The sequence below is a fragment of the Sceloporus occidentalis genome, unplaced genomic scaffold, assembly GCF_023333645.1.
Source record: "Sceloporus occidentalis isolate IW3139 unplaced genomic scaffold, rSceOcc1.0.p SCAF_1, whole genome shotgun sequence".
NCBI classification, from domain to species: domain Eukaryota; kingdom Metazoa; phylum Chordata; class Lepidosauria; order Squamata; family Phrynosomatidae; genus Sceloporus; species Sceloporus occidentalis.
This window is the reverse complement of record NW_028316981.1, coordinates 226,905,069-226,926,687: the sequence shown is the minus strand read 5'-3', so window position 1 is coordinate 226,926,687 and position 21,619 is coordinate 226,905,069. Positions and strand designations below refer to the sequence as shown.

Genomic DNA, 21,619 nt, shown 5'->3' with positions numbered 1-21,619 from the left:
CATCAATAACTGTTTTGAAAAATATACTCAATTAAACAACAACAACAATACTTTAAGGTGCAGTTTCCCCATAAGGATTAACTATTTGAGGAGGAACTTGGCTTTGTACTATTAGTTGCAAAGCAAGGGCCACATCACATGCTAAAGAAAAATAAACCTACTTTCCTACAGAGGCTTGGTTTAGTTCATCATTAAAACATAGTTTACGTGGTTGGGAAGGAACCTCCTTTTTTCATTCACAAGCTGGGGTGTGGTGAGTTGTTCTAAGTGAAGTTATTCAAATCAAACATGTTTTATATATAACTGCTAATAACAAATCACAGTTTCCTGTGTTCATAGATAATTTAAGGAATTGTGTTGTGTTCTAAGTGAAAATGGAAGCATTTGCTTTTCACCTCCTGGGCATAAAAGAGCACATAGTGTGCGTAAGATGAAGGGTCACCACAATTAATTCCAAATTACCTGTTCAGCATTGTTCAGGAGTTCTGAACAACTGTTTAGGTAATCACTGGATTTAAGATCAAATGTACTCTCAATACAACAATCACATCTCCCTGAAAGGTGTACTGTTATTCATGTTTTCAATTAGTTTTTTGTTGTGTTCACAGCATGTTTTTAGGTATACAATAAAAAACTCTGCCTGCAAAGAGGCTTGTGACCTCACTGGAATTGTCAAAGAGGGGTCCCTGTTGAGATGCAAATGGATTTTAAATTTCCTGGACTTTGAAAATCTCCCTGTTGCCACATGGCCAGAAGGATGAGGAGCCTGCCTGAAACAACATGCAGGCATCTGACTAACATCTCCAGTTGGGTTTTTTCCCTCTTGTTTGGTTTGTAACATCTTGCCTGCTGAAGAAGCCCATAGAGCTTTGAAAGCTTACAACAAGTATATTGTGCATTTTGGTTGTCCAATAAAGGTATCACTGATGGATTTTTGTTTGTATTTGTTAAATGGCCAACACAGCTACTCTTGCATGTTTTCATTAAAAAAAACAAAAACCAAGTAGGACATAGAAACCGACTGTGATCCAGCAGACTCTAGTGCAGTTGTTGCCTTTCCTTGTTTTGAATTTTTGTATGTGGGAGTCAAGTGATTAAGCATAAACAGTAGCATTTAAATGATGTATTTACTTTCATAATGTGGGTTGAATCTTTTAAATCTGCTTAAGTGTTTTGAGAAAACATGACGTGATGTTTGTGCTTAGTCCTACAGATATGGAATAAACTGCCAGCATGTCATAGTGTGTGTATATGTAAGAGAAAACTGGAAAAAGACATCTTTGTTTTAAAAAACAAAACAAAACACATGCAGACAACTAAAATGGTTTTAGCCAACTGCTTCTGTTTAAACCAAACTATCTGAGAACTGTTCTACTATCACTGCTGTGTGGTATCATCTGTATATTTAGTAGATGTAACAGTTTGATCAGTTTTAAAAATATGCCTGAATTTCCCTTTTTTCATGCACAGTGCTCATTGGAGCGAATGGGAATTTTTACATACACGCAGAGAACAAAACACAGCTATACATACAAAAGGACCATCTCTACAAACCCTTGCTTCCTGTATTCATTTTGATTGGGATTACCTAAAGCTCCAATGGTGCATTTTATCAATATTATCATCCATGTCAAGTACTAATAGGACAGACACTTAGCAGATTCCCACATGAAACAGTGCAAAACATCATCATCAAAATCTCCATCTGTTTTAGCATACATTTAAAAGGAGGTTTTCCCTAATATACTTTTCCATAAATTATCTGTTTTTCCAACTTTTACTCCAAGTAAGTAGAAACTGTATGTAAGGAACAGCCTGCATGAAAATGTTTCTTCTCCTACATTTATTCTTTAGATGACACAATAGGTTTCTGAATAACCTGTATAAGTTATCTAATATAAGAGATTCAAAAATAATTTATTTTGAGAGTCAGGAGTTCTATATAGTAGCTGGATGTCTAAGAATACAGTGAGTTTGGATAACAGAAATTTAATTGATGTCTTATAGTTTGCAATAGGTTATATAATTTCTAACACATTCCCAGCTCTAATTCTAAAGCACTCATTCTTTTATAAAATACTGACCCACTGCTCATATTCTGTTCTGGATATCAGAACACAAATTGAATTGAAGACTAGTAAACGAATATGCACAGTACTGTGTATCTGTTCTGTTTGAAAACATATACTTAGCTTGTATCAATAACTTAGAAAAGAGTTAATAAATATGGTATTTACTGACCTGTCTCTGCTTCTCCGTGAGGGAAAAGCAGCATTGCAGCCAGCCACTGTGCAGACATGCATCTCTTTTAAATGAACGTTCCTGTAGTGGAGCTTCACGCTATAGGAACTCTTGAAACTCTTTTTGCACACATAGCAGATCTTGGGATCTGGGCTTGAGCACAAGTCACCCTCAGGTGAGAATTTCTGGGGGCTGTTATAGTTGAAAGTGGAAGTAAAGCTTTCATGAAGAGCAGCCATACTGGCACTGCCTCCGTTGTATAGTCCATATTGGCTCATGTAAAACATCTCATAGGTTGGGTCTGTAAATTCTTCCTTAACTTTAACTTCATCATGGTGGGAAGTATGATGGTGGTTTTCATCTGGCCTGTCATGGTTCATCATAGGTTTGTTATTTCTTTCATGCATCATGTGTTCATCCCCTTCCATAGATTCCTCACATAGTTTTGGTTCTGAGGATTCAGAGTCATTTTCATAGTCTCTCTCATGCTCTTGGTCTTCTGAGGTCATGCTATCTGACCTTCTTAGATCTGTTCTTGAGATGCACCTGTTTCTCCCATTTTTTGAAAAATCTTTCACAGACAATCCAGGACTCATTTCTTCCTGAGAATGGCAGTGATTGTCATGGCCACCATCATTTGCTACACTTCTGTTATCATTCACCTCCTCATCCTCATCATCAAACTCATCAGCAGTGTCAATAATTTCTTTCTCTATTTTCACAGGCATGCTTGACTTTCTTGGCTTTTTCTTTGGTGCAAGTTCAGCATTTGCCTCTTGGGCAGGCATCACCACTGTAGGTAATGTTGGTTCGGATGGAGGAACTGGAGGCTGCTCAACTGTACCAGCTGTTGGCATTAAAGGACTAGTAGGTAATGAGTTTGGAGGACTGACCATCTCACCAGGGGTAAGTAGGCTTCTGTAGAAAGGAGGAACAGGCTGTACAGTCTTTAAAGCTGGGAACACAAGATGGCTAGGTAAAGGATTCTGTAACACAGGATCTAGTGGAGGAGTGGTAAAACCCATTGGAGGCCGTCCAGGACTTGTTAGTGTTAGGTTGGATTTTGTACTTGCTATGACAGGCGTAGCAGCACCCGACGTAGCACGGATCAGATCCTTGTCTCGATTGTTCCTTAGCATGGGCATATGGAGCCGGGGATTTGGGTTAGCACTGTGGCGGTTGCGACTTCTGAGTGAGCTGAAGACCATGTTACAACCTTCAATCGTGCATCTATGTTTGATCTTAAGATGGACTGCATTGTAGTGGATTTTGAGGGTTCCCTTGTCATAAAAGGTTTTGCCACATGCATTGCAAAACACTCTCCCTTTCCGTGATGCTGATCCCATCCTCCTCATTCTGTGAATTCTGAATGAGCTTTTTGTATGTTCGGGCTTGGCTAGATCACTGACAGGGGTAGAAGTCTGAACTGGGGACACGGAAGCTGGCTCAGATTTGGGCTCTACATTTGTGATGCTGGTCAAGGCATTTCTGCTGGATGTCTGCTCATTCTTGAAAGGTGCTGGGGAAACTTCAGATTCACTGCTTTCATTATATTCATTCTGTGTTGAAAGGCTTGGTTCACGCAATCTCAGTGTTGGCTGTTCCAGCAGGAGACCATTTGGAGGCAAGCCCAGCAGAGGAGCAGAGACTGGATTTATGTACTGAAATGGAAGCAGGAATGCTAAGCTGTTGGGGATGTTTTCAAAATGATGGATGCTGGAAGGGTTGCTGTTCTCCAGGTGAGCAAGGAGACTTGGGCTCCTGGTTCGATTATTGCTTTCAATAAAAGTCCTTATATCTGAGTCTGCCTTTGAAGATGGTACAGCCACTGCCTGCCCTTCTTTTTCTTGAATTGCCATCAGCTCCACAATGGATTTGGTTTCTCCGAACCTCAGAAACTGCTGAAGGGTAATAATCTCTTCTTCCCTGGACATGATGGCCCAGCGGTCCAGCACTTTGCCTGCAGCATCCTAGAGGCCATATCAAAGAAATAACAAAGACAAACACAAAAGAAGAAAACCTTATTGATTCTGCATAATTATTGACTTCGACTGAAAGTGCTGTACTGACTGCTCATCAAACATTAAGCTCAGAACACTACATGCAAACACTGTGTTGACAGAAGTTGAGCCACAAAGCAAACTTTCCTATCATGCAAATGTGGTAATTAGAATCACAGTTAAAGAAATAGAGAGCTTTAATAATGTCAAAGCAAACAAAAATGTAGACCACTGGGGCCCTGTGATCAAAAATACCTTTAGTAATGCCATTTTAACAAGAATCTATGTACTGTGCAACTATTTAACATTCATTAAATGAGAGATGAACTCTTGCTGTGCAACACACTACTGCAAGTGCAAAACACTACACTTTAATCCTTATTAAACAGTGGCACTATATGAATTTAAATAAATACACTTGGTAGTTGTACTTCTCAGGTGATAAAGAATTGAATTAAATCATCTTAAATGTATAAAAACCTAAAATTTGTTGATAGGAATTATAACTGACTGACGCAGAGTTTTAAAAACCAGCATGAAATATTAAGAAAAGATTTATTTTACTTTCTTCCTTCCAGAACATTATTTAAAATTTAATTTTATACCAACTCAAATCAAAAGACTTGGGCAAATCCCACTGTTTGATTCATTGATCTCCTATGTTAATTGGGAACTGATTGTTATCTTCTGATCTGGAGTTGTTTAAACTTAAAACACAATGGTTTTATGCCATTTTATTGAATGACAGTTGCAAACATTGTAAAAAGCAAACACTGGATAGTTGCAGATAATATAAATCAGTAAAAATGTTGTTTCTTAACACTGCCTTCTGACAGAGAAGGGGAAAGTCCAGTGAGAATACACATCAGTAATCACCAGACTATCTGTTGTTAAATATACATTAAAAAGCATTTCATACTTTCATTTTTGCTAGTAAGTATGAGATTTGCCTCGAGGTAGGACTTAAAAATTCTGCACTGTAATGACAGACTATCTGCTGCAGTTGGATGAAAAAAAGCATTAGAATGTTTAGATAATAAATACATCATTTCACTGGCAACTTTTCTATTTAGGTTAAATGCCATCTGTGTGTGTATATGCCTTCAAGTCGCATGTCAACCTATGGTGACTACATGTATTTCACTGGGTTTTCTTAGGCAATGAATACACAGGGGTAGTTTTGCATGTTCCTTGCACTGAAATAAAGCACACAGCACCTATTATTTGGTGGTGGTCTCCCATCCAGGTACTAATCAGGACTGACCTTGCTTCCAAGATCAGACAGGATCTGGTGCCTTTAGGGTATTTAGCCATAACAAAACGTCTCCCTGATCACAAAACAATGGATAGCTTAGAAACACCAGCTAAGATACCTCTCTGCTTTATTCTTCTTCCTTTTCTAAGTAGGGTTTAAAGCACAGAAAAATCTGGAGACCATTACTCTTTAGCAAATCACAAAATGAGCAAACATGCTTCTTAGAAGAAGAATGATAATGATAAAAATATCAATATGCCTACTTTTCATTTCATGTTAAAAGGATATAACTATTGTGGAAAGCCACAATAGATGGACACATTAATAGAAGACAGGCCTATTAATTATTTTGAGCCATGGAATAGATGGAAGCTCCAAGCTCACTGACTTTATGTCCTTATACATTTATGATTACTTTTAAGTTTCTCAGTTGCTTTGGACTGGCCATGCATTGATGAAAATATGCTCTTGATCTGGTTGGGTTCTTGTGTTTGTTATAATTTTTTTTACACTTACTCACTTTATGGCTCAATGAAATTTAAAGATCCTGTCCATACATTGCCTATTTTGGGCATCAATATTAAGAAAATTTATTAAGAGATACGTTACACTGAAATATGTTTACTTTTGAGTAACTGTTTTCTCCAAGGCAAAATGTTTTATTTTGGGTTGGTTCTGAACAAAGGTCAGAATCCCCCAATGACATGTCCTTCCCTGAAATAATACATGTAAAGAATATTACACTGGAATGTAAAATCCACATTTACATTCCCTTTGTAACCTTTTTTAATGTTTATTCTCCTAGAGGTATTCCTCTGTGGAGGAAACACATTAATTAGTCTTCAAACCTGTATGAAATCCAGTTAAGATGGCCATTGTGGCACATGATTACAAGATCTTAATATATGTTTACAGACTGAGGATTTAGTGAGATTAGAGGTTAACCATCAGATGTTTACATGATGAGGTTTGCACACCAGATACAAACTGGGCTAGAATTTCCCTCAGAAAGCTACAAACATGATGTATAAATTCAGTATAATGAATTCAGAGGTTGCTGAATGGTGATGGTGGTGAAAAAAGCTGATGGCATTTCAAAGGGGTGGTGTGTTTTTTGGTGGTGGTTAGGGACATTGACGTTTCTGAAAAGTGTGTATGTGTGTGGGGAATATGTTTAAACATCATAAAGTCTTTAATTTATCTTAATCAATACCATAGAACTAAGGGTAGTACTGGAATGAAGTGAAACTACATTTGAGTTGTACCACTAGCAGGTGGCTTTTTAGCAAGTGGCTGGGTAACAGACACTTCCACATGTTCTGAGTTTCTATATCCTAGTAAGTCTTGTTGATTAAAGGACGTAGCAGTGGTTTTGAAGCAGGAAGTTCCCTTCAGTTTCTGTCCAGAAACACTAACATCTTGAAGCTCTGCACATATATGTAAATTGACTAGTTGCAGCCTGAAATATCAGCAAATAGACTTTCGTCTCACAAACCCCCACACAAATCTTTCTGGAAGGGATAGTGGCTCACGCTAGCTGGCCCTGTTCTCAACTTTCTAAATACAGTTGGCCCTTGATATCCACTGGAGTTTGGTTCCAGGGCCCCCATGGATACCAAAATCCAAAGATGCTCAAGTCCCATTAAATGTAATGGTGTAGTGAAATAGTATCCCTTATATAAAATAGCAAAATCAAGATTTGCTTTTTTGAAAAATATATACAAGCCGTGGATGTTTGAATCTGTGGAAAGAATTTGTAGATATGGAGGGCCAACTGTACCCCCTGCCCTGCCAATTCTTCTTGCATTAAAGTGAGACTATTGGTGTAATCCTGATTCCCAACACCCATGCGCTGACTGTAACCTTGGACTAATTGTGAGAAAGGAGTTGTAGTGCAGTATAACAGAGACAGCCCAGCCTTAGTCTTTTCTTGTAGAACTACAACTATGTGGCCCTGGGGGGCAGAATCAGGGCATGCATCATGTGGACGGCACTCTCCACCTCTGTCCCCTAACTATGTGAAAAATCCTTTGATAGTACAGCAACATGTCTTGATTCACTGGTGTAACATGTTGAAAGGGAAGTATATTTTAACCACAAGACTGGCAGAAAATAAATGAACTCTTTTGTTCTAACAAGAATCTGTTGTCTATATGCTCCCCTTTCTGAAATTTGGGAAAGCTTTTGGAATCTATGAACATGCAGCCCACTGCTATTCCTATTTACTCAGCTGCAAGTCTCTTCAGGGTTCAAATAGGCCCTACTCCTGCTTAAGTGTGTGCAGGGTCACAGCCTTAGTGACTTTCATACTAGAGCCTCATTGACACAAAGACAGATAGTATAGCTGTCTCTTGTGTGCACGGCCTCGGCATGGTCTGTGTTCAGATCGGCAGCCTATTCAGAGTTTACTTTAGTTTCTCCAGATTTACATCTTTACCATTCACCATACCTTACTGCACCTGTTTCAAAGGAATCAAAACATTATAAAAGTTAACTGAGCATAAACATGCAAGTGAACTTTCAGCAAATACCTGCCAGCTGGATTTTAAAAAAAGATGAGGCCACATAGCTCATGCTATATGTTCTTTAAATTTTGTTCAAACTGAGCACAAGAATGGTTACAAAAAGGAAAATTATTAGCTGACAACATTTATAGCATCTATTGTCAGTGGAAAAGAAAAGTTATCTTCTTGTTAAGATGTTTAAATAAGGCACTGGTTTTTGGTGTGGTTTTTCTGGCAGTTGTTCATTGCATTTCCCCCTTTCTATTATGGTATGGAAAACTGAGTCAGGATAGATATATTTCAAACAATACTGAAAATATGTGCTGTGTTATAATCAACACTCAATATTCATGTAACACTTGCTAAATGAAATCTGTAAATGTGTTATAATTCAAAACTAGATAAGGAGGAATAGGAATATTTTAAGATTAAAAGTTATTAGAAACAAAGACAAACATCCCTTCAGAGCAGGCTATAAACTAGATTTAGATTCCCTGGTGTATTGTAATACTTGACTTGAGGTTCACATAATTTCTGACATGTAACTGGTTTCTTGAGTCTTTCATGATCGTCCCCCAATGCCATTAAATTTTATCAACATTTACATTTTTCATTACAAAAGGTTCTCATTCATAGTATTTCCATCAACTCATTACTGAATAGGACAATTCTCTGGTGATTGCACAAGCAAGGAAGTCACGGGGCGTCCATGCTGAGAGAGTCCGTACGACCAGCATGCCATACCTCTGTAGTACAATAAAAGGATGCTTCTTTTCTGGCCTTTTAAGACTGATTTGTACAGATTGGTTGCTCCCTTCGGATTTTGGGAAAAGAAAAATCTGTAAGATTAACTTCAGACAGTATAGATTTATAATCTTACATTATTCTTTCCCTCAGTCAAAACACACACACTTGCTCCCTGTACAAATAAATGTTTCTAGATACACATTCACAGTGTGTTTATTATTGGGTCAGTGAAATAATGTCAGAGTTAATCATCTTGCACTTATCCTCTGATTTTTGGTTGACCTATAGGTTAGGATGAGATATGCCGGGACATGCTAGGATTCATCTTGCTCTAGCGTGTGGTATCAAAGAACAAAGTGATGAGTTTAGGACGATTATCACGGAGGATACAAACAGGGTTAGAAAGGACGACCTCTCACTCAAACATTCAGTGCAATTTTCAGCAGTTTAATTGAGGGAGGGACTGTCCTGTGGATGGAGTCAAGAAAGTGGGAGATATGATTTCCTAAGGGCCTTTGCTTCATAAATAAAGTTTCTGATATAACACGAAAGCTTTTAGACCACATTTAAGAGCCAAGCACATTTCCCAGCAACATTTCCAGCAACACCTTGAACCTTTGTTCTCAAATAATCTTAAATTTAATTCTTTTCTTCAATGAAGGTAATAATAAAAAATTGAAAATATTACACATTTTATCAGCCACCTGCTAATTATTATATATCTATCAATGTTTGCAGGTCTGCTATTATCACTCTAATTTACCTCTTGGCAAAGGTATCCAAAGCTAAATATATGCATCCATGTCTTGCTTGCAATGAAAGATAATTATACAGAAGATGAAATTAAGAAAAAGGTTAAAACAAAAACCCTTCTTTAAAAAATTATAATTCTGGGAAGCACTTAGGGAATATTTTCTATCACTATTGTGATCATTTCTGAGAAGTACCTTAACTTATTTCAACATCATTTATTTAATTAAGCAAATGTGTACGTACCTATTGAGTACATAAGAATCAGGTAACAGCAAGGCAGTGATAAGAAAATACTAACATAGATGGGCAATATTTCATAGCTTTAATGGTCCAATCACTTACCTGGAAACAAGCCCATTTAATTCAATGCATCTTATTGTTAAATTGTGAGATCCAGGGGTCTGAATTCTTAGACTGTATCTGCACTATAGAAATAATGCAGTTTGACACTGCTTTCATTGCCATGGCTCACTTCTAAGGAATTCTAGGATTTGAAGTTTTGTATAATATTTAGCTTTTCCTATCAAAGATCAGTTCACTCTGTTAGATTCCAAGGCTCAGATCTACTGTCTATTCCAGTGGTATTCAAACTTTTTATCCTTTACATCTACATGTGGAAATCATTCCCTCCCACTCAACATAGTATATTAATAAAATTATTTTGTTTATTTAGTGTGCATATTTTCATTTGCAGATTCATGTATATTCATATTTTAACATTTTTAAATGAAACAACATTGTTCAAATTAGAAGAGTTTTATTTAAGTAAATTCAATATTTAACTCAACGCATGTGTAAAAAATATGTACACATTAAAAAGTCTGAGAAGAAGAGGAGGAGGGATCAGGGCCTTCAAGTCCTGCATCCCCCTTGAGCAACTCTCGTGTCCCCTTGTGGTTCTGGCCCCACCATTTGAGAACCACTTGTCTATTCTATGCTGTTTAGATTCAGCTTGTGACAACACAGGACCTATTATTCCTAGTAGACTGTGTCCCAACAGCAAAAAGTTTCTTGACCAGATTAACAACAAGATACTAAGGCTGCATCCACACTATAGAAATAATCCTGGTTGCTATCCCTTTAGCTGTCATGGCACAATAGTGTGGAATTCTGGGAACTGTAGTTTTGTGAGACATTTACTCTTCTCTGTCAGAGACCTCTGATGCCACAACAAACTACAAGTCCCAGAACTCCATGGCACTGAGCCATGGCAGTTAAAGCGGTGTCAAACTGGATTATCGTTGCAGTGCAGATGCAGCCAAAGGGATCTTGTTTATACAGTGCTTAGTATTGCCTTTGCTGACTGTCAGTGGCTGACCCATTTGCAAGGAGGAACTTTTCCAAGCCCTCTCTGAATATTCCAAAGATTGAACTTGGGTCTTCTGCATTTTGTCATTAGGTTATTGGAAGAAAGCCATTGAAATGAGCTAGTAAAACCAGTTACAAATTGATATGGCTGCTGTGACTGAAATTCCACAATAGTGCAGCTGCCATCTGGCTTTGTCAACATCTTTTCTTGTTTCGGTTGTACCTTACACTCATTCTTTTCACTCCATATCAGAATGGCAACAGTAATGCCTAAAGCCATAGCCTCAGTTCAGACATGTAAGCTAATTTGTCATGAAGCAATGGAGTACATTGCCTGAAAAGGAACACACTGACCACTGATTTGTGGGGAGGCAGGGAGAAGATACTTTGATATGGCTGAAACAAAGATGGAAGTCAGGTGAGAACAAAAGCGAAAAATATTACCATGTCTAATCTTAAACACGTTACAGGAAGTCTATTTAATGATCACAAATTTCTTGCACTTTGGTTTTAAATCTTATTTTTAGAAGAGCAACTTCAGCATCAGAAGTCCTGTCTAATGCATCACATAAGCACTGGTCTTGTGCTGATTTACAAAAAGCCACAATCTACCAGATCCCCAATTAATACCACCACCTTCAAGATATGGATTTTCTCTAGAGGTCTCCAGTAATTCTCATTCTGATATGAATCTTTCCTGTTCCATAAGTCTACCTTAAATCTCCATAATAATTACTCTCTTTACAACATTCTGAATGCTTGGCCCTGAAGGACTGTGGTATAATGAGGTGAAGCATTTGCAACAAATTATATGAAAATGCACAAAGTGAAATGAACGTGTCTCTCTTGATTAGATGAAGTTCTGGCACAGAGAGAAAACTTGGAAAATAGACGACAACAAAGAGAATAAGTTGGCCACTGCAAGTCTGCATGAATTTTAAGAGGCAGGTTTTACTTTACTGTGTACATTTCTCCTACAAATCAGGAGACAACCAGTAGTATGCTAACCAACTGGGAAATACAGAAATGTGTTCCTTAATGACTATTGAAAGAATAGGCCAATTATTTAGGAAAAGTCCTAATAGTGTTAGTAGTAAATCTCTACACAAAAACTACCTTAGCTCAAATTAGAACAGTTATTACTATAACGTAAGACATTAGTATAATGTGTCCTGCCATTGTTTGTTGGACTAAGTAGATGATGTATGGATATGTGTCAAATGTGTAGCCACAGAATAAAATGATTAACCAATGCAAAACTGAAGAATAGGCAGTATCTCAAAATATTATTATGTAATTGGTGGTGGTGGGGAAGCTTCATAAAAAAAAAACAAGCTTCATTTATATACCGCTTCATACTGCCTAAGCAGTGTCTAAGCGGTTTACAACAGTAAGCTAATTTGCCCCCAACAATCTGGGTACTCATTTTAGCGACCTCGGAAGGATACAAGCCTGAGTCAAGCTTGAGCCCTTTGCTGGTCTTGAACTCACAACCTTGTGGTTTTGAGTGAGTGGCTGCAGTACAGGCATTTAACCACTGCGCCACCAGGGCAAATTGTGGTGGCAACCATGCCATCTACAGACAGAAAAATAAACTTTAGGTACTAAACTGGGTCAGGTACTCTGGATACCCATAAAGGAGCTGCCACAAACACAATGTTTGCATACATAGGCCTCATGCAGGAGCAATGCTTCATGAAATTCTGCTTCTATATCTTCCCTACCACCAGTGCTAGCAATGATCATGGGAGTACCACTGCTAGCTTCCATCTATGATTGTATCAGAACAGTAGAATGTATCTCATTTGGGCCATGGGCTCCACAGGTCACTTGTCCTTTTCATCTCATGTACACTATGGTTTTCCTGCAGTGATCTATGTGGGAGTGGATTTCTGATGTGGATCTGTGGCCACACTCATCCCCACCAATGGGGTAAGGACTTGCCTTGGCTGTTATTTCATATCCTGATGCTCATCTATGGAGACTTTAAGCAGGAGTATAACAGCACCAAACTTTTATTTGCACTCTTGGGTAGTCAGGGAGAGGAGAACATAAAACAAAATTAGGACCCACCCTTTCCCATACAAACAAAAATATGCTCCAAGGCTAAGAGTATCAGGAGACAAATCTGTCCCTGTTTTTTCTATCCAAGACAAAGAAAGATTTAGATTGGGGTCTAATACAGTCGGCCCTTCTTCTACATGGATTTTTTAATACACAGATTCAAGCATTCACGATTTGAAAATATTCAAAAAAAGTATACATTTCAAATATCAAACCTTGATTTTCCATTTTTATAAGGGACACAATTTTGCTATGTCATTATATTTAATGGGACTTGAGCATAAATAGATTTTGTTATACACTGGGGATCTTGGGACCAAACCCCAGCATATAAAAAGGGTCCACTGTATGTCCAAAGTCCCCTATTTGACTCCTTCTTCTGTTCCCATTTCTTTCCCCATCCCTTCCTATTTATGTTTCTCTCACCAGGAATGCCTTTTGTCAGTGCCTTCCTGGGGTGGTTACCTCTTGCCTCAGTTTTCCTACCCCATCTTCTGACCTCCAATCCTCTCTAATCCAGCAGACCTTGTTACTCCTCTGTTTCTCTTCCCTGGCCACGTGGCCCTGTCTCTCCCCTGTTAGACTGCTCTTGCTTCCCAGACCACCTGCTCATCAACCCTCTATAACTCCCCATTCCCCTGTTCCTCTGTGCTCACAGTCCAGGTATGTTCCTTCCATCCTCCTCAAAAAAATATTTTTCTCTTTCTCCTTCCTCTAGAATTCCTCATTCTGTAAGCTCTTCTTCCAAGCTGTGCTCGACAGTGACAGCATGATCTGTTTGTTTTCCTCTAGTTAAAGCATTGCCACTTCCTCTCAGAATCTTCATCGTAGGTTGAATGTCTGGGGAGGGCTACAGCAATAGTGGACATCCCATCCTATTATGCAAACCTTTGAAAATAACAAAGTGCATCTGAAGTGTTTGAGATGTTAATGCAGAACAAGAATGTAATATCTAGGGGCGTTCTAAAGGCAAATTGAAATGAAATTCCTGCCATGCCCACATACACTTCAGTCACTGTTAAGAGTCCTGTGAATGCTACTCTTGACAATGAATAGGTAAGCTTTCTGACTTCAGGTCACTTTGACCCATATCATTCTCATAAAACAAGATTAGAAGCTGTACTTTTGCAACGAGGATTTATGCAGAACTTGCATCATAAAATGACTTCATAAAGTCCCTACACTGTGGGAATAAGATTGTAGATTCCCAAAAATAATTTTATGGATTACACTCTCCTAGATTAGTAGACAATGGGTAGATACACAGTATTGCTTAATTCCAGCTACCAACATTCAGTTTTTTAGAAATAACACTGTAACACACAGTTTCTAATTTAGTTTTAAAAAAGAAAGAAAACTCCTGCCAGCATCACCAAATTAGTTAACGAAGATACAAACAGAGCTCCCTGTGAAAACCAATTCAAATTACATTACACAATTCAGATTTGCTCAGTCAAAAGGAGCATTCACCTTCCTAGTACATACAACTTTATTACTATCTGAAAGCTTTGGTTTAAAATGTGTCTTGTTATTTTAAAAAACTTTTTGTTTGATTTTTTGATAAAGTATTCACTTTGTTATGGAATATTCTTGATTATGGACTTGATGAGAATGCATTATTCATTAAGAGACGACACTTTTCTTTTCTTTATAAAGCAGCAGTGTATATTACATTTGTAAAAAAAATAGTTAGGATCTGTTGTTTTGCAATTGTAATTGAATCCACTTTGTTTAATTATAATAGGTCAAACTAGCAGCTTTAAGACAGGACTTTCTAGAAAGGCCTCTTTTACCAATAATATTGCTAGGTTTCTATCCGATGGTCAAGAACCTATTTCATAGTTCACTTACCATAACACAAAAACCCTTTAAAACAGAATGAAGTCATGTTACAAAAAAACAAGGAAAGAACACCATTCACTTTGAAAATAAGGTAATGGCATTTGTAGCTATTGTATGAATACACTCTTAATATATCAAACATGATAATTTGATGTCATATATATATATATATATATATATATATATTCCATTATATTAGGCACATGCCAGTGTGGTGTAGTGGTTTGAATGTTAAACTATGACTGTTGTCCGGGGTTCAAATCCCTGCTTGGCCATGGAAACTCACTAGGTGATCTTGGACAAGTCACACTTTCTCAACCTCACAGGCAGGCAAAGGCAACCTCATCTGAACAATTCTTGCCAAGATAACCCTGTGATAGGTATGCCTTAGAGTTACCATAATCAACATCAGAATTTTCTGCACAGAAAATTTGATGTTTCCTGAGCAAAAATATGACATGCGAATGTTGCACAGAATAAATCCTGAACTGTGCATAATCTCTGAAAACTGCACAATTTTGAACACTGTCTTGCAGCAAAAAGAAAAGTGTTATAACTATGCATTGCTTCCTTTGAGAACAAAAATGACCAAATAATCACACTCCTAGGTTGCATCCTAGTAACTATTTACTGTTAGCCAGTTAGTGTTACACAAAAATATTAACTCTTCACTGTGTCATTTGTTACTTTATTGATCTTGAGAGGAACAAAAATTAGAAATAAAAAACTGACTAAAATTGGAGGCGATATCCCTTTCAAATTTCCATCATTTTAGCACTCTCAAAAATCATTTTAGCACTCTCATTATATCTAAAAAAATAATACCATTTATAGTTGTTTTATTGTTTGCAAAACAAACAATATATGACATCCTTACAAAGTAGTTCCCATGCTGCCACAATTAGTGAAATGTGATTATATAATGACATCAGTATGTGGGAGGCAGTAAAATAAGTTATTGATTTTTGCCTTCAGCTTTCTTTCAGAAGTTTGCTGGTAGTAGCACAAGATATAAAGAGGGTTTTCTCTTTTGAATATTTTTGGTTGTTGACACACGCATGCAACTATGCAAACAGAAACACTTTGCCAAGAAACGAAAAACTTCATGGATAAAGTGAATGAAGACGAGGAGGAGAAGCAGCAGCGTGCTAGAATAATGCACAAAAAACAAAGATTAGCAAAATATTAAAATTCTAGGAATGAATGCATGGGAGTTATATATCTGTGCCCATTGCAGACCTTGAAATGCAAAAGAAAAGTGGGGAAAAATATGTCGTGGCGTGCAAGGTAATAACAACGGTGCCTCCATGACTTAATACCCTCTTGTCCCAGCAGCCCTGACTTTGTAGGCAGCCCACTTCTCCACATTAACAGTAGTCATTTGGAGAGCAGCAAACGTGCCATTAGAAGCACTTTTACAAGTGTATATTCATCCACCAATTAGCTTAATGTGGCCGCTTTCTGCATATTTTCTATCCAGGCCTGCACAAATCTTATTAATATTTCCCCCTAGCGCTTTGACAGATTACCTTGTCATTATGCATCCTGGAGCCTTTTAAACAATATGGGTAAACTACTGTTTGCGAGGTTAATGACAATTATCCCCTAATTACTGCATAAGTCACTCAGTCCACTTTATCTCATAGGCAGGGTTCTGCTCTGTGTATCTGCCATTGTGTCACTGTAAATGAATCTTGTATAGCTATATTTATCTGTCGTTGCCTTGTAAATTAAGCTGACAGAAGAATGAACAAATTACTGGGTATCATCACTTAAATACCACTTCTGAGTTTTTAAAGAGAAAACCGCTGGAGCAATGCTCCGCTTTTCTGTTAAGGTTTGTGAACTGAAATAAACAAATCTGAGCACTCTACCCTACCAGCCATACATCATATTTTAATTTCTATTCTGAGATGCTAATAGGGAAGGATTTGGTAGGAGGGTTCAGAAGTGGTGGAGGCAAAGAAGTGAAGGATAAAAAGAAGAAGTAACAGTAATACTGTTATTAATTTCTGGCAGGTACTTCAATCATATTTTAATGGAATGATAAGGGCTCATCATGGTTCATTACAGGTATTTTCGGTGCCTGCATATCTGAAGCAAAATGTTGATGCATTAGTTTCCATCTAGATAGGGGGGAATCATTTTAAAGGTTGAGTGTAGATACTTTCTAGGAAGTAAAAACAGTGGGGAAATGTTACCAGTCAGAATCCACAAGACCATGCTATCTTGGTGGATGAGCAATCTTTTTCCCCAACATGCTAGAGACCAGTACCACATTTGTGACCACTAGACACAGTTGTTTTTGTCCTCCTTGGAGAGTCTCTGTGGATTGACAACCAATGGTTCATAGACCAGCACTGGTCCAGGGACTACCATTTTGAGTTTCATCAGACCAGAGCACACAGCTGCTACCCATGTTGCCTGGAGATTCCAAGAGATACAGTCCAAAAGGTCACTTCTCCAAACTCAAGGGGGGAAACCAGCTTCTCAGTTACCCACCACCATCACCCACCCACCCCATATGCAATTCTTTCCCTCTGTATGCTACCCCTCTTTTGCAGCTTATTCCTATGGCTTCATATGATGCAATGAGCCATTGGTTCCAGGAGATTTTGCATTAACTGATACTCTAGTGATATAACTAAACTGACTTATGGGGTGGGGGGGGGGGGCACTTATTCTGATGCAATCATTAAAGAGTGACTTGAAGCCAAGCACCCAAGTACTTGAAAGAGCTAACAACACACACTGGACAAAATATACCCAGTATATTTTCTGGGTATCCAGGATTTTGGATCACAATCCAAGATTGTGAGTGTGTATCCTCCAGAGACCTTGTCTCGCATAGAAGGGATAGAGGTATGCATCCTTATCTCTCTCTTTTTTGGAGTGGGAAGGATGGTAGTTTAGATTTCTGACAAGTTTTAATTTTATTTAGTTGCATTTGGTTGCATTTCATTTGTTTTTATTGTTAAAACTATAGTTTTACGGGGTTTTTTTTAAAAAAAAGGAATATCAGGCATTGCTTCAGGTAGCTATCGCTGATAGAGTGAGGTTTACATTTTTAAACCAATAAATAAAGCAAACAGATCCTGCAAGGTATGTTTGGATTGGCTAGTCTGGTGTGTTTCTGCATGGATGTGTGGGCTCTTTGTATCTGCCAGGGTTTGGTTCCAGTAATGGATAGCCAAATTACTTGGATGCGTAAGTCCCATTAAAAACAGTGACATAGTGAAATGGTGTCCCCTATATAAAACCATATAAAATCATGGTTTTCTTTATGGAATTTCTATATTTTTTGAATATTTTCAAACTATGGATGCTTGACTCCATGGATAAGGAATCCATGGATATGGATGGCTGACTGTATAATATATACACTATGCACCCCACACACAGAGCCTGTCTTTCCAGTTTTTCCTGATTCTCATCACTTGGATCACAAGCCACCAGTAAAACTATGTGTATTAATTAATAAGTGTGAAGTATCAGGCACATAGCCCCAATATTTGTTATGTCTTCTAGACAACTTAATTGGGAGTGGTTTTGGGTGCCTGTAGCCCTAAATACACTTACCAGGGTGTAGGTCTCATTAAGCCCAATGCTACTTCACTTCTGAACAAACAAGCTTAAAATCACCCTGTTTGAGAATTAATTTTCCAGCAGATGTTGAATTTGGGCTCAAGGAAAGCCAGGCTTTGGCTCAGAGACAAATCTTGCCAGCTAGTAAAGCTCCCTTGAAAGAGAGATGTTCAAAATCAACCCCTGCTTTTTCTCCATTTACGAGTAGAATCTGAGCCAAAACATAAATTCCTGGTTTACCCATCCAGCAACTCCTAAACCTCTCTCTCTCATGAACCATTAAGCTCTCAATCACCTTTCCCCTTAAACATCTTTTACCTGGCTAGATAGAACAAAAAAGAATTAGAGAGATCTTTATTCATCTCTTTCTGGGTCACCATGGTCTTTCTTGTTGCTGTACTAATAGCATGTTGAAGAGTGAAGTGAGAGATCCTACCATAACTCCTCGATAGACAGGGAAGAGATTACTAAAGATCAAGCAGCTACTTGGTCTGGTGACTTTGGAAGGCTGTGGAAAGTTAGCCAATCTATTACCTGGGAGAAATGGTTCAGCTTATATTCGAGGCAAATCTGACATGAGCCAGAAGAAGCCAGAACACATCTCTGATGATTTATAGCTATTCTTGCATTGCATTGTGTTGCTTGGTGAGCTTCGTTTACATAGCTTGTAGGTGATCAAATGACATAACTATCAGTTCCCAGTGATTACTAGCAGTGGACAACATAGACATACCAAACATGAAGAATAGCTAGTTCCAGATTCTGAGTGCACTCAAACTGTAGAAATTGCAGTTTAACACTACTTTAAGTGCAGTAGCTTCACCCTATGTAATCCTGGGATTTGTAGTTTTGCTAGGTCTTTAGACTTCTCTGCCAAAGCATGCTGGTGCCTCACAAAACTACAAATCATATAGGATTCTATAGGATGGAACAATGTTAGTTAAAGTGGTGTCAAACTGCATTGTATCTACAGTGTAGATGCACCCTCAGACATCTTCTCCTAGCCAAGGGGCTCAATGGTAGGCAAAGCTCTACCTGCCCACCTCAAAAGATGATTGCTGTTGAAATTTGAGCTGTGAGCAGTTAAGCAAGATATCTCTAAAGCGGAAGGGAAACTCCTGTCATCTGCAAGTGCCACATATACTACAACATTAATGCCATCTGTTTACTTGATAAACACCACCAGACTCTCAGAGGGGGAAGCCATTTAACTAAAGTTCTCAACATGACGTGGCTAATAAGAATGTGCTGAGACCTGCCAGTCTTCATTAAATAAATGTTCCAGGAGACGTAGAAGTAGGAGACAGACTGACAATCATAGAAATTACAGCCCGTTACCTGTCTACAGGACAGGAGTCATAGGAACAAAGGCTTCTTTCTAACACCATCACAGCCAGAATAAAATTTCCTTTTGCTAAGGACCATGACAGTGGCTGTTTCAATTAACTCTGTTGGAAAGTACAGCAAGGAGCAACTCACCTTTCTTTACTCAGATGTGTGTAGCCAATTGGCTAGTGGCTATTTTTCTGCCTAATCTGCTGCCACTGTTCACTTTCTGTCATAAAGATTCTAAGAAAATTCATTTCTTATTTTCAGAGCACAACAAAATACATTACTATCTAGATTTTTAAATATATATAATATTCTATAATACATAATATTCCATCGAATATTATGGTTAACTTGCAGATATTTATAAAATATTATATTAAGACATGATCCACAAAAACAGATAAACACAATGAGAATATGGAGCTAAAAGGGATGGTGTGCTATTAGAAGAGAAGTTTAACTCTCAAGTGCAATTTGAAATAGAATCACTCTGTGTGGTAAGGTTTTGGGTTTTTAAAAAAAAGAAACTGAAGGTTTGGTTAATGTAAGTAATAAAACTGCACAGCAGAAATGTTTTCAGCTATGTTACAAACAGGGGTAATCTGGCATGTTAAAAACATATGCATAGATACAATACCTTTCATATCATGGTTTCAGGACAGATGGGAAGAACAAGCTGAAGCAGAATGAAAGGGGATAATTAAAGGTCGACACAGATAGAAAAACTGATAATCTGTACTACTTTTAAAGTAAGACTTTTCCTCCCAATAGGGTTAATATGCACATTTGAGTAGGGGAAGTATTAACAGAGCTATTGTGTCTTTTTCTCATAGCTGTGTAAAAACAAAAGACACACCAAACTGCCTTCAGATCCTGAATAAGTACCTGAAAATGTGCATTAAAAGCCTCCAGTAATTAAAAACAGTAGTTTGGATAACAACTTGTTGACCCCGTCAATCTGGAGTTTCTCTGGCCTTTGACATTTGAGAGCAGCAGAGTAAAACAACATGACACAGACAAGTGTTGCCTTGGACAAGTTGACTGTGTCACGTCAGCCGAAGGTAAAGATTAGAACCCCAAAAGCATGCTAATCAGAGAAGGTACTAAGTGGATAACATGGAAGTTTTATCAGCTAAACCCCTATCTATTTCAAATCATAGAAGGCCCAATGAACACTAGTGTTTGGGGGAGCTGTTGTTGTTAATAAAAGTTGTTTCCACATCCTTCACTGGTCTTTGTGCTGAATTCATTTGGGGACCTTTCCTTTCTTAGCTTCCTTATGAAAAAAAAATAACTGCTGTAATTCAACAAATGTTACAATATCCTGTAGTCAAAGGTCCTAAAGCTGCCATTAAATCAGAAGGAAGCCTTTGGAAATCGAACCTATAATGCTACAGCTCTTCAGGATAATTACACATTTTGAATTTAAATTTATTTCCCGGCTTACCTTGACTTTTACCAGCTGCTGGGTTTGGCCATGCAAAGTGCCACTCAGCTTTGGGATTGGTACGGATAAAAGAAAACACTTTCAGGGAGATATGAAATATCCCTGGTAAAACCAAATAAAATGCAGTATTTTCATAGGTCTTAATGAGACCTGTGCAAAGAAGTTCATTTGCTCTAGAGAATTCATACAGGAAGCTGATGAAATTAGCCTTATATAAACATGAGGGAAGGCACTAATTAATCAAACACTTCTTGCCTTATTGTTTTGTCTTATGGTTTTGTGTCCTGGAACTTTGTTAACATAAGGTTTCCACATGCTATTTTTATAAACCTTATCCTGACATGTATTTATTTATCTGATCTACATCTGCCTCACATACTCTCTAGCTTTCCCAATTTGGCAAGGTCAGTCTTGATTATTCCTGTGCTGTACCACTTTTTCAGTTGCTTTTACAATGTCCCAGTTTCTTTCTCTCCTCCTCCCACTTTCTTCCTTTGTACTCTGCTTACTTCATTTGCTGCAAACTGAGGTAAAAAAGTAG

General features: G+C 37.9%; 1 protein-coding gene across 2 annotated transcripts in view; it reads right to left on the bottom strand.

Annotated features, from left to right (window-relative positions):
- Nucleotides 1–21,619, bottom strand: part of BNC2 (basonuclin zinc finger protein 2) — a 334,091-nt gene that overhangs the window by 26,053 nt on the left and 286,419 nt on the right. For both annotated transcript variants that reach the window (XM_089489441.1, XM_089489448.1), the window contains one exon: nucleotides 2,242–4,211. In XM_089489441.1, coding sequence (XP_089345567.1) covers nucleotides 2,242–4,211 — 1,970 coding nt within the window. The remainder of the gene's footprint in view (nucleotides 1–2,241; nucleotides 4,212–21,619) is intronic.